The sequence below is a fragment of the Columba livia genome, unplaced genomic scaffold, assembly GCF_036013475.1.
Source record: "Columba livia isolate bColLiv1 breed racing homer unplaced genomic scaffold, bColLiv1.pat.W.v2 Scaffold_102, whole genome shotgun sequence".
NCBI lineage: Eukaryota > Metazoa > Chordata > Aves > Columbiformes > Columbidae > Columba > Columba livia.
Window position 1 is genome coordinate 172,170 of NW_027043007.1, and position 12,561 is coordinate 184,730.

General features: G+C 57.3%; 1 protein-coding gene across 1 annotated transcript; it reads right to left on the bottom strand.

Annotated features, from left to right (window-relative positions):
- Positions 1–6,551: 6,551 nt before the first annotated feature.
- LOC135577552 (ubiquitin carboxyl-terminal hydrolase 36-like) lies at positions 6,552–11,780 on the bottom strand. The gene is made up of 11 exons (XM_065047688.1): positions 11,270–11,780; positions 10,975–11,196; positions 10,118–10,228; positions 9,721–9,823; positions 9,322–9,389; positions 8,881–8,951; positions 8,614–8,696; positions 8,177–8,288; positions 7,747–7,887; positions 7,344–7,444; positions 6,552–7,053 (listed from the first exon to the last, which is right to left on the bottom strand). The coding sequence occupies exons 1-11, from the start codon at positions 11,778–11,780 to the stop codon at positions 6,552–6,554; spliced, it is 2,025 nt and encodes a 674-aa protein (XP_064903760.1).
- Positions 11,781–12,561: the final 781 nt, after the last annotated feature.

Sequence of the window (12,561 nt, forward strand, 5' to 3'; positions counted from 1 at the left end):
TGCTGGTTTTGCACTGGTCTCCATGTCCTCGTGCCATGTCCAGCTCCAGCCAGACTGGGAAGGTTCCCAGGACATTTGTCTCTCCCGCTGCCATTTACAGCACTGACCACTTCCCCAAGTTCACGTGTGAGGTTTGCTCTCTGTCCATCTTCTTCCTGCTGTGGGACTCGGTGCCTGTGTCAGGGAACAGCCAGCCCTGCCCGGCCTCCCTTCTTGCCCAGAGGTTGGCAGAGCCAGAGCAGGGCTGTAGCAGCCCCTGCATGGGACACGGCTGGGGCTGGATGGGACGTCATTGCAGTCTGCACCTTCCTCATGGTGGGCAGTGGAGGGGGATGCGCTGATCTCTTCTTCCTGATGACCTGTGATAGGACATGTAAATGGAGTGAAACTGCATCGGGGGAAGTTCAGATTGGACATTAGGAAAAGGTTCTTCACTGAGAGGGTGGTCAGTCACTGGAACCGGCTCCTCAGGGAAGTGGTCATGACACCACATCTGTCAGAGTTCAAGGAGCATCTGGCAGATGCTCTTAGTTTTATGGTTTAGTTTAGGTAGTCCTGTGAGGAGCAGAGACTTGGATTCAATGATCCTTATGGGTCCTTTTCAACTCAAGTTATTCTATGATTTTCAAACTCCAGATTAGTCCTTCCCTGACTGATTTGTGTGTGTGTGTGAGTGAGTTTGTCTGTGTGTGTGTCTGTTTGTCTGTCTCTGGGGTACTGGGGAGATGAGGTGACCCAAGGTCAACTTCTGAATAGATTCCAAATCTAAGACCTGCTCTTGGAGGGTTCTAAACCTTATGTGTGTCATATGGATGTATATTTTCCACTGACACAGCCAAACATACAAATAGACACAGTTGGGCTGGGGAGGTGAGGAACAACACTGTCCATGCAATGATGGACCCCAAGGAGATGGCTTCTCCTTCCCATACACACCTCTTTAGGAGGAACTCTGTATCAATATCAATTGGAGAATTCCTCTATCACTTCTTCTCTTTACATCCCTTCCTCTTCAACCACACTTTTGAAACTGATCTGATTAAGTGTACAAGTTCTGAAGACCAGATATAAATCATACAATCATAGAATTATAGGATCGTTTCAGTTCGAAGGGGCCCTCAGGATCACCAAGTGCAACCATAACCTAATCTAACTCTGGTACTAAATCATGTCCCTAATAACCTTGTCTAAATGCCTTTTAAACCCCTCCATGGATGGTGATTCTACCACTGCGCTGGGCAGCCTGTTCCAACGCCTGACAACCCTTTCTGAGAAGAATATTTTCCTAATATGCAATCTAAATCTCAGTCCCCGGGGTCAGCTGATTGGCGCCAGCTCAGCTGGAGTCGTTTCAGCGGATCCTGAGGTACACGGGGTTTTGCGGTTCCCCGGATCCCAATTTTTCGACCTGGAAGCCCCCGGCAGCCCTTGCAAGAGTGGCTGACGTGGCGTGGTGTTACCACAGTGTCGGCGATCACACCCCGACCCCTTGCCTTGAAAAAGCCTCCGAGAGGGTAGCGACTGTCACTGCTCAGCAGACACTGGGAGGGGAGCAACCAGCTTGTCAAGTGGGTGAGTACCACCCACACTTTGCTGCAGCAGCGGGTGTGTTAGCTCGTGTAGTAGGGTGCAGAGGGTGTCACTCCTTGCTTGGTAGACCCTCTCACCTATTGCCAGTGTCCCAGAGCGCTGCTGACCACGGTCTCCAGAAAGAGAGCTTGTCACAAAAAGACTGTCGCAACTCAGACAGAGGCCTTGCCCCGAACCGTGGCTGTTCAGGTTTCTGGCTGCAGGGATTGCCAGAGCCTGCTGCTGCTTGGGGAGGATGGCCAGCATCCCACATGTGTGAGGTGTGAGCTGGTGCAAGATCTGCTCAGCATGATCGCAAATCTTAGGGAGAAGGTCCAGACACCGAGGTCCATCAGGGAGTGTGAAAAGGAGATTAACTGGTGGAGTAACTCCCTGATGTACCAGTCAGAAAGGTCCCAGGGGGATACCCTCCAAAAGGTGATGGACCCCCTGCCCTGTCAGGCAGAGGGGGAAGACCCGAGACAGCCCCTGCCCTGTTGCTGTTGGGCTGAGGTAGGGGACCACAAAGATGATGAGGGTTGGAAGCAAGTTCCAGTTCAGCGTCACGGGCAACCCCCACTCCTTGCCTGCTTTGCTTCCTCAGGTGCCCCTCCGTAATAAGTTTGAGGCCCTGGAACTTGAAGAAGAGGTAGGTGAGGATGTGGTGCAAGGCCCACCTACAAGGCCACATAGAAAGAGGCAGTTGACCCCACACCTCAAGACTGACTCTGATAAGAAAGAAAGAAGGGTAATTGTAGTAGGTAATTCCCTTCTGAGAGGGACAGAGCGCCCAACATGCAGAGTTGACCCTCATCAAAGGGAAGTTTGTAGTCTACCTGCAGCCCAGATCAAGGATATCACCAAGGCACTCCCAACCTGGTGCACTCAACAGTGAACTGGCTGAAGGGAAGAAGCCAGAGAGTGGTGGTCAATGGTACCTGGCGTGGGTTAGAAGGGGGTGGTCAGTAGGTCAGAGAGGTTCTCCTGCCCCTCTACTCTGCCCTGGGGAGACCACACCTGGAATATTGTGTTCAGGGAGCAGAGCCCTCCCGGGCTCTTTTAGCTGCCTTGACTTACCTGGGGTTTTTTTGGACTTCAAACGAAAGCAGAGAGGACCTGAGTGCACAAGTTACTGTGCACACCAATGAAAGAGGTAAGAACTGAACCAGAGTGTCCAGATCTCCTGAACACAGCACTAACAGCCGCTGCAGGAACATTTTGATCCACAAGGGTTAGTACCAGTTCTCTCAGGAGCTCTGCTGGTGCAGAGACTGTTGGAACTTGCAGCTGTGAACAGGAGGGAGCACATGAAAGCAAGAACATCGCTTTGAGCTACAAAACCAAGACTGGGCTGTGTTGTCACAGGTGAACTGATCTGATCTGCTGGGCTGTGCATTTAGGTTTTCTGTGTAATACTGAAGTGATCTAGAGTATGCTGAGGCAGATACAGGCTTTAATAATCTGACTAAAATATGTTATCTTCTTTTTTCTTCTCTTCATAGGGTTAAAAGGGAAATAATTGCATTGTTGCAAGAATTCAGCTTATCTATGGGTCTCTTGTTTTTCTTTCATGCTACCTTCATTCTACCTGATTTCACCAAATCCTACAAGGATTTTAAGACCCTCTCACAGCCCAGCTACAGCACCAAGTGGGCACCATTAAACCAGACTTCTCCTCCACAGCTTTCTTTTCAGCGCTGTTTGGATTTGCAGGGAGGAGCAAAGAACAAGAGAATAGTAGACAATGAGGTAACAATTAACTTTAGAAATACATATACTGGTCCCCTGCAACTGCCTAATGTTTGGTCATCACACACAGTATCACACAGTATGTTTGGGATTGGAAGGGACCTCAGAAGATCATCTAGTCCAATCCGCACTTGAACACACCGCTTGAACAATTAAAATTTCAGGGCTTTTAACTACCACAGCCTTAAGCACAGCAATAGCTAAATTAGAAAGGATTTCTTTTGAGGACACTGCAACAAAATCCTGGTTTGGGGAGGCTGGGGTTTGGGTTCTTTATAAGCTGTTTGTTTTTCCCCTCCGTCTCTAAAATGTCCCCTAGTCACACAGAACGGTCCGTACACCAGTGACTTGCCTCTTGAACGCTCTGTGGAGTCTCCTCGTCTTCCTTGGTTGGTTCCTCAGACTCTCAGGAAGGCTGTGCAGGGACTCCACATCTTCCTCGTGTGTCTTCCTCCTGGGTGTCCTCCTCCTTTGTCTCCTCCAACATCTCCAAAGACACAGGTTCCGAAAGGAGATATTCCGAGCCTGTTTGAAAACAACAGAAAGGCAGTTTTGAAATGCCAATAGCACGACATTTACTTTTCATGTCCTTTCTCTTTCTCTCTCCCTTGTGAAACACCACAATTGAATAAGATCAGCACACAGACAAGGAAGATGCTCAGTCACGTTCATTAGACGCAGCGCCAGCCCCTCTCAGCCCAGGGCACGGTTACCTGTAGCCAAGGCCCCTTCCAGCTCCCCTCAGTCGCTGCTTTCTCTATCACAGTCGGTGCCGCTGTTCAGTGGCCTGAGCCGGTAACCCAGACAGCGCATCTTCTTCTGCCTCGCCTGCCCTGCGTGTGTCAGTGCGGTGCTAAGGCTTCCTCCACCAGGACACCTCCAGATTGAGAAAATGGGTACTGAACGTGTTTCTGGAAGCCACCTGTTTTTCTAGGGGAGGCAAAAATGCTTTTCCCAGCAGAAGTCAGCTCCAGCCCTTCTCCCTTTTTGCTGTTATGACTCTTGCCTTCCACCCTGTGCAAACTCCGAGCTTTCCAAAGCCCAGACTTCTACCCTCCAGCTCAGTCAAAATGCAGCATTAACACTTGCTTTTGCATTCGGTTATTTCATGTTCACTCTTAAGATCCCTCAGAATCTAATCTCTCTTCTGACTCTCCTTATTTCCATCTTTTAGAATATTCTCACCCCTGCTGAGTCTGCTTCTCGCAGATCAACACCTGCCAGAAGCTCCCAGTGCTAAAGATCACTGCGAGGCTTTTTCTTTCATATGCTACCAATATACACTCGGTAACAATTTCAAACTGACCCACCCAGCTTTGAGATGCACCTTTGTTTTGATGCCAAAAATGCATCTGCAGTTCGCAACAGTGACACAAGGATCCTGTGGGACACAGGAAATGTTTCCATGAGTAACAAAAAAAGTGTCAATGATTTACAGCCTGCAAGTTTTGCGTATCACTAGTGATGTGTAAATACTTGTTCTTGCTGAGATTTACCTTCATACTTGGCCCTCCCTCCTTCCCATGGTTTGCTCTACCCATGCTCTTTTTTTTCGTTTTCATTACATGCTTTGAGACAGACTTCTACCCATTTGCAAAAATACCAGGACAAGACAATAGAAACCCTGGCTGTGACCTTTAGGCACTATTACAATGCAAAGGTTTGGTTGAAAAACACCCCTAAGATCATGGAGTCCAACTGCTCCCCCACCCCCAGCACTGACCCGTGTCCTGAGACCCTCATCTCAGGTCTGTTCAACCCTCCAGGGATGGTGACTCCAGCACTGCCCTGGGCAGCCTGTTCCAATGCCCCACAGCCCTTTGGGGAAGAAATTGTTCCCCACATCCAACCTCAACCTCCCCTGGCGCAACTTGAGGCCGTTTCCTCTGCTCCTGGCACTTATTCCTGGGGAGCAGAGCCCGACCTCCCTGGCTCCAAGCTCTTTTCAGGCAGTTCAGAGATCAGAAGGTCTCCCCTCAGCTCCTGTTCTCCAGCTGAACCCCCAGGTCCCTCAGCTGCTCCCATCACACTTGTGCTCCAGCTTGGTGAGGCCAAGTCCCAGGTGGTCAGTGAGGGAGCAGGTGGGATTGGGGAGGGGTGAGGGGCAAAGTAATCCATATAATGTCCAGCCTCACAGGACTATTCTCCTGCCTGTCCAGATGTCTCCAGGAGACCCCCTGGATCAATACCCATTGTAGAATGCTGCTATCACATCTTGTATAAACCAAAAAATGATAGAAAACAACTCGGAAAGAAAAACCCCTCTTTTATGAAATCGTGTTTGAAATCTTCACCATGAAGTATCTGACGGAAAGCTCTCCCAGGAGTTGTCCGAGTGCTGAGGACTGTCTCTCAGCCGTTCCTCCCAGCAGAGCTGTTCCAGCCTCGGATCCTCCCTGTGGCTCCTCTGGCCGCTCCCGCTGTCCCGCCAGCCCAGCCGGTTCCCGAGGGAACGCTCCAGTTTCTTGCCCGGTGTCCCGGTGGCAGCGCCCCGGCCCCACAGGGACCCAGCGCGGGGCTGGGGCGGGCACAGGAACCGGCAGCAGCAGGTGAGGACGTGCACGGTGGTCCCCTCTGCTCTCCTCCCCTGGGGGGCCGCCCTGCAGTTATTGACATAAAGAACAACTTGGTGGTCTAAATAAAAGAGGTTGCTGTGAGCCAAGAGGAGAAAACAAAAAGGGGAGCCCAGAGAAAGGGGAGGGGAAAAGACACAGAGAGGGAGAGGGAAGTGGGGGAGTAGAAGAATCAGAAGTGTTTTCCCTTAGAAGCAGAAAGGAAAAAAGGAAGGAAACTTTAAGAACAGAACCCCCAGCGCCGTCCCCAGTCCCGGCTGCACAGCGGCGCCCAGAGAGCCGGTGCAGCCACTGCCTGGGGAGGAGGCGACTCTGCAGCCTCCAACTGTGGTGTCACCAGCTCCCATCGCCCCCGCGGACACGCTGCCCTGACAAGGCTGGCAAGGCCGCCCCGCTCCAGGGACTGGCGCAGCCACCCCGCCGTCCTGAGCAAGGAGGCAGCAGCCAATTCTCCAGCCTCTGCAGGGATGGGAACAAGAGCGGGGGCCTGGCCCTGCACCCCAACCCAGAGGGAGGGCAGAGCCCTGGGGTTTAGGGGCTCTCCCCGCCCGCCTCCTGCTTAGCAAGGTACCAGCATCATTCCTGCACTCCCCAACACAAGCGCCGGATCCAGAGGCACGAGGCACCTACTAAAGTCTCTGGGCAGAAGCTCAGACTCACCTATGTGTCGGAAAGCGCCAGCTTCTTGGCCGGTGGTGGTGACATGGTGCTGCTGGGCTGCGGAGCAGCCCTGGCCGACAAGAAGGCTTTCAGCTTTGCCAGCACCAGGCTGGCAGAAGCCCTGCTGCGAGGGTCCCTTGCCGGTGTCCCGGTGTTCTCCCCGCTGCCCCACGGCTCCTGGCTGGGGATGGGCTCCGGCAGCCCAGGGGAGGCGGGCAGGGGCCCGGGCTCCCAGCAGCGCTTCCGGGGAACCTGCGCTTTGGCCCCACTGGTGTGACTGGGGCTGCAAAGTCCTGGAGCCGCTCTGGGCGCGGGTGGCGGCTGCAAGGAGCGCGGCTTCTTTGGCCTCGGGGCTGCGTCACCGGGAAACGCTGCAGCCGCGCGTTTGGCTTTCAGGGCCAGCTTGGGTGACGGTGACCCAGAAGGCAGCTTGACACGGCCAGGCAGGCTGGAGGCAGCTTTGGAAACGGGACCCTCTGAGCTCTTCCCGGGGCTGGGGATCCTGGGGAAGGCAGAGCAGGGCACATGTTAACTGCCAGTGTCAGAGCGACTGCAACACTCTCGTCATAGCTGCGCACGAGAACCAGGAGCCAGAAGCTCCGAGGAGGTGAGGAGCTCTTGAGCTGCCGCAAAACCACAACAAACGGCTGCCGCCCTCCCCTGAGCCAGCACACGCACGTGGGCACTGGGGCTACTTGGGCCAAGCTCCTTCCCACATCCAGGCATGTGCCCCCAGCCCTGTCCCACACGCTGAGCAGGGGCAGAGGGACCGGGGACACAGGGCACGCTCACCTGAGGTAGAACAGCACATACGCCTGCTGGTTAAGGACCACCTTGATGTTACTGGGGCGGACCACGTTGTCATTCATTTGGTACCACTGCCCGTCGCTGGCCTGCGGAGGGAGAGAGAACGGGGTTGGGCTGTGTCCAGGGACACTCCTGGCCTGAGGAGCAGCAGGAACAGCGCCCGTCGGCAGAGCTCCGCTCCCCAAAACCCGCAGGTGACCCCGGGCAGGTGAGGGGTCTCTGCAAGAGGAGAACTCCACACTTCCTGTGATGGAGCACAGCCCGTACCCCACAGTGCTCCACACCACGCACCTCTGCTGAGCACCCTCCTGTCTGCGCATTACACGGACCCTTGAGCACCCGCCGACCCCCAGCACAGAGAGGTGCAAAGAGAGCGCCCTGGGCTCACCTTCACGTAGCAGTAGTAGTGTCCTGAGTGGCTGCTGTACCCCGAGTGCACCAGCACCGCGTAGAGCCCGTACATGACCGGATCCCCGCTGGTCTGGGACATGTACGGGCGGATGTTCAGGAGCTCAGGGTAGCCCACGTCCTGCAGAGAGAGGATGTCTCAGAAGCCTGCGCAGCAGATGGCAAGAGCAGCTCAGCTGTACTACGAGTCCCGTCTCGCGAGGGAGGGGGAACCCACTCTCCCCAGGCAGAGCCCACGGTGAGGAAGATGCCGGGATGAGCCAAACTCCCACCACAGCACAGCACAGCTGGGGAAGGGCTGCAGGACTGCGGTAGAGCTCGCACTGCGCACAGAACCACCTCCCACCCTGCTCGGGGCAGCAGGGCCTCGGGACAGGACACAGCCCCGCTCTGGATTGCTGAGCACTCACCTTTGTGATCTTGCCTCCGGTGAAGTCGGCAAAACGCTTCAAAGCAAGCGTGAGAACCCTGGGCGCTCGGTGGATGGTGAAGCGTTTGGTTGCCAACACTTTCTTCTTGCATCTGCACAGGGAGAGCTTGAGCTGTTCATGCTGTTCCACCACCCAGGTGCTTGCCAGCCCTGGCCAAGCCACAAACCCCACGGAAATGACCCTGCTGAGAGCGGGTTCTGCTCCAGGGCACCTGCTCACGGCCAGGTCTGCTGGCTCAGGTCCCCGTCTCAAGACGGGGGAGATGAGGAGTGACAGGCTTCATCGCAGGCTTCACAGCCACGCACCTCACAGTTTAGCGGTGGAGCAGGTAGAGAAGCCCTCCTGTACTGCAGCTGCCCTCCTGCTTCCCACCAGCACACCGGCGGCCCCTTCCCGCCCCAGCCCCGCACACTCACTTGTCACACAGGTAGGCGTTCTCTCCGCCCAGCAGGTCTGGCTTCACAAACAGCTCCAGTGCCTGCTCTACGTTTGCGGCTTGCTGCCAGGACAGAGGAGAGGTCAGGGCCAGGCAAGAGGAGGCAGCGCAACAACAGAAGCTGATTCCCTCTTGCCTGCACCGTGCCTGACACTGGCAGGTTAAACAGTCTCGAGCAGTAGCGGTGCAGCTGCAGGAACATCCCCTGCAGAGCAGAGCTCCTCCCCACCTGACCCTGCCCCGGTACCGTGATCTCCACCGGCAGGTCCAGACAGGGGTCAAAGGTGTCCGAGACTGCTTTGTACATCGAGCACTTCACTGCAAGAGAACGAGCAGTGAGCACCCCCTGGCACAACACGGCACCACCACCCCCAGCACAGTGCAGGCGGCTGCCGTGTTGCCCTTTTCCGCGTTTGGGCTCTGGGACGGCAGCACCAGCATTCGCAGTCTGTACGTGCTGGGACAACAAGTGTTGCGGGACAGCTGGCAACGTGGGTTCCTTTGCTGGTGGCAATGAGCTGGGGACCCACAGCCAGCAGCTTCGTGACCCACAGATACCAAAACACTGACCAGCTGCAGCTCTGCATAATTTGCATATGCTTAGTGACTTTCCCAAGTTACTGCAAGGCTCTCGGGGTAACAGCAGCCCTGAGAGTCACAGGCCCAGGCCCTGGCAGCCAGCACTCACCACGGGACCGCAGGGAACCGCCAAAGATCTGGTGGATCAGGGTGGTGGCTTGGGTCTGGCGATCCAACCTAGAGACGGCAGCTGGGATCACACAGCGCCCGCCCCAAGAGCCACCCCCACGGGCCAGCGCTGTGTCCTCAGGATCCAAACCCAGCCCAGTCACAGGATTTGGGGACAGAACCGCAGCTGTACTGGGGTGGAGGTGTCAGGAGAAGGCAGACAGCAGCCCAGGGCTGTGTCACAGAGGGGCAGAGAGCTGGGCCATCCACCCCAGACCCTGGAGTCAGCACCTCCCTCCATGAGCCCAGCCCGGGGGACACGTTCACCCCACAGTCCCCTCCCGCGGGCACAGGGGACCAGCAGACAAGGGCAGCTGTCACCACCAGAGGCCCCACATACTCGGTGCAGTTGGGCAGGCAGGCCTTCTGCATGGCATCGATGGTGAAACGGAGGAACTCGTATGCGTCCTCTTGCCTGCCCAAGCGGATGTGTGGGGCCATCTCTGCAGGAGAGGGAGGGATCAGCCGCAGCACGCGCTGCAACAGAGGCAGGTCCTCCCGCCCTTCCTCGGGGCAGCGACTGCGGGGTTTGAGCTCCCTCGGCCCAAACCAGACGTCAGACTCATGTGGGCCATGGGGGAAGCCCCACAAGGCCCGTGAAGGCCCTGGCAGGCTCAGTGAGTCGTCTCGGAAGAACCTCTGCCAAGACCTGCCCTGATCTCAAAGGTTCTGCTCCTGCAATAGTCTCTGCCCTCCTGCACGGCTACAGGAGGGGACGCGAGGGCAGCCATCCTTACTCTTGAGGTCTCGGACAAAGGACACTGGCTTTATCACGCTGCCGCTGTTCGCGAACGCCTGCGTGACGTGGTTCTGCATGACGCATGTCATGCAGAAGCCGCTTTGGTGACCTGGAGTGGGAGAGGAGAAGACAGAACGTTGAGGACAAACCCAGGAGAGATGGAGGCAGTACAGGGGACAGGGAATCTCTGGTCCAGCACGGCTCATCCACGCTCAGTTTTCCTATGAGCTCTGTGCTGCAGCAGAGCTCTGGGGCATCCCGGGGTCACAGGGACCAGCACACACCACCCCGGCTGGAACAGCCCCAGTCACAGCACCAGTCGCTGCAACCCTCCAGATGAGACAGCATCCACGTGGAGGGGAAACAGGGCACAGGGACTCGCTGATGAGCCCACGGGTCAGCCCTGAGGGGTCGATCCCACCGGAGCCCTACGGACAGGGCTGTGAGCCCCACGTGCTCCCCTCGGTCACGGCTCGGAGCAGAGCCCACCAGATTCCCGTTCAAAGCCGCCTGTGAACACCACCTGCAGCCTGTACGCAGCCTTGTGCCCTGCGCTCACACGGTCCCCACAGGCTGCGGCTGTTTGGGACCCCTGCTCAGACCCTCATGGACCCATCTTAGTCCTGGCTGTGTCCAGCACAGACAGAGCCTCTGAGACGCAGGATGCAGAGCTCAGGAACACTGCTACGGCCAGGAAAAGTGGATGCTCCCGTATGCAGGAATGTCCTCTCCACAGAGAAACGGGCAGGAGGGAGCAGAGAAGGCACATCCCGGCAGCTGCACAGCCCCGGCAGAGCCGTGCGCAGGGTGCTGAGCGCAGCCCCGGGACAGGCGGGTGCTCCCCTCCCCACTCACAGGTGCGGCTGTGCTCCCTGGACAGCAGGTAGTTGGCGAGCGGTGGCGTGTACGTGAGGCACTGCAGGGTGGCGTTGAGGAAACAGGTGTTTCCCAGGTTGAGCAGCCCGGCGCCGATGCGCTGGACACGCTGCCACTGCATGGCGAGGCGCCCTGCAGGGAACAGCCCCTTCTGGGGCGCAGGGACGCCGTCCCCGAGGCGCCCCGGGGTCCGGTCGCTGCCTGCGGGGAGAGAGAGGCAGGTGAGCCGCGGGCTGCGCAGCGCAGGGAGAGCCCCCCGGCCCTCTGCACCCACCCTGCTTGCCCGGCTGTCCCTCCTCAGCGCCGCGGGGGTGCTCGGCGGGCTCGGTGCGGGGGTTGAGCAGCAGGTACTTGGCCCGCAGCAGCTCCGGCTGGCCGGAGAAGCCGTGGCTGGCGGGCTGGAACTCGATCTTGTGCAGCAGCACCTTCGTGGCCGAGGTGCTCAGCAGCCGGCCCAGCGCCCCGGCCTTGCCCGCGTCCCGCCGCGCTTTCAGCAGCTCCCTCGGCTTCGCCGTGCCCGCCATGGCGTGTCGCCGCACGTGCCACCGCCTCGAGGTCGCGCCGGTCTCTTGGCCTCTCCCTCTCCACCACCACACACGCTTCCCGCGCCTCCTCCTCAAGTCCCGCCCTTCGCTGCGGTCGCTCGCGCTCGGCTCGGCCCACTGACTCCTCCCCTCGCCTTCGCCGTCCGCTCCGCTCCGCGTCCAGAACAGGACTGAGCTGCGCCTGCGCGTCCCGGCAACGGCAGGGGCGGAGCCTGCCGGGGGCCGGGCTTGTTGTGACATCATCGCGCTCCGGCCACGCCCCAGAATCATTAAATGGTCACACACTGTGGTTTCAGTGCAGGGGAACCTGGACACCGTGGTGGATTTGCCAACAAAAGCCTCTGCAAGTCTTACAAGGCCAAGGCGCAAGGTGTGCGCTGGGGGCGGAGCAAACCTGGTGTCCCGGGACAGGCTGGGATGTGACCGGCTGAGCAGTCCTGAGGAGAAGGGCGTGGGAGTTATGATGGGTTTATCTATATTTACTAGAAGTCTCTTAGCATTTTGTCATTTTATTAAACTGCGTTTCTCTCAGTCCAAATTTCTCCCTTCACTTTCGATTCTCTCCCCTATTGGGAGGGGAAGGGGTTGGGGGTGAGTGATCAGCTGCCGCGGTTGTGTTGCCAGCTCGGGTTAAACCACGACACGGGTGAAGGTCCAGAGGAACATCTGTCGTGGTGGGGTCAGGGGCACTTGAGCTTTGTGGAGCAGCTCAGTCAATTGGGCCTCTTCAGTCTGCTGAAGGGGACACAGGGCACTGGAAAAGCAGCGACTCCTGCTTGGGGAGATGATGGGGGAGGCAAACCCTTCTGCAGTGGCGGCTGGTGGGACAGAGGCAGCAGCCACCAACACCCTCCAGGGAGCTTTGAACGGAGCATTAGGAAAAACTGAGCAGGCGGGTGGTGCTGCCCTGCAGCAGGACACCCGGGGACTCTCGGTGATCCCCGCCTTTGGAGGTTTCAGCTCACGAAAATGTCACCCAGCCTCACCCTGGGGTGTCTGATACCCTACCAGAGACTGCCCC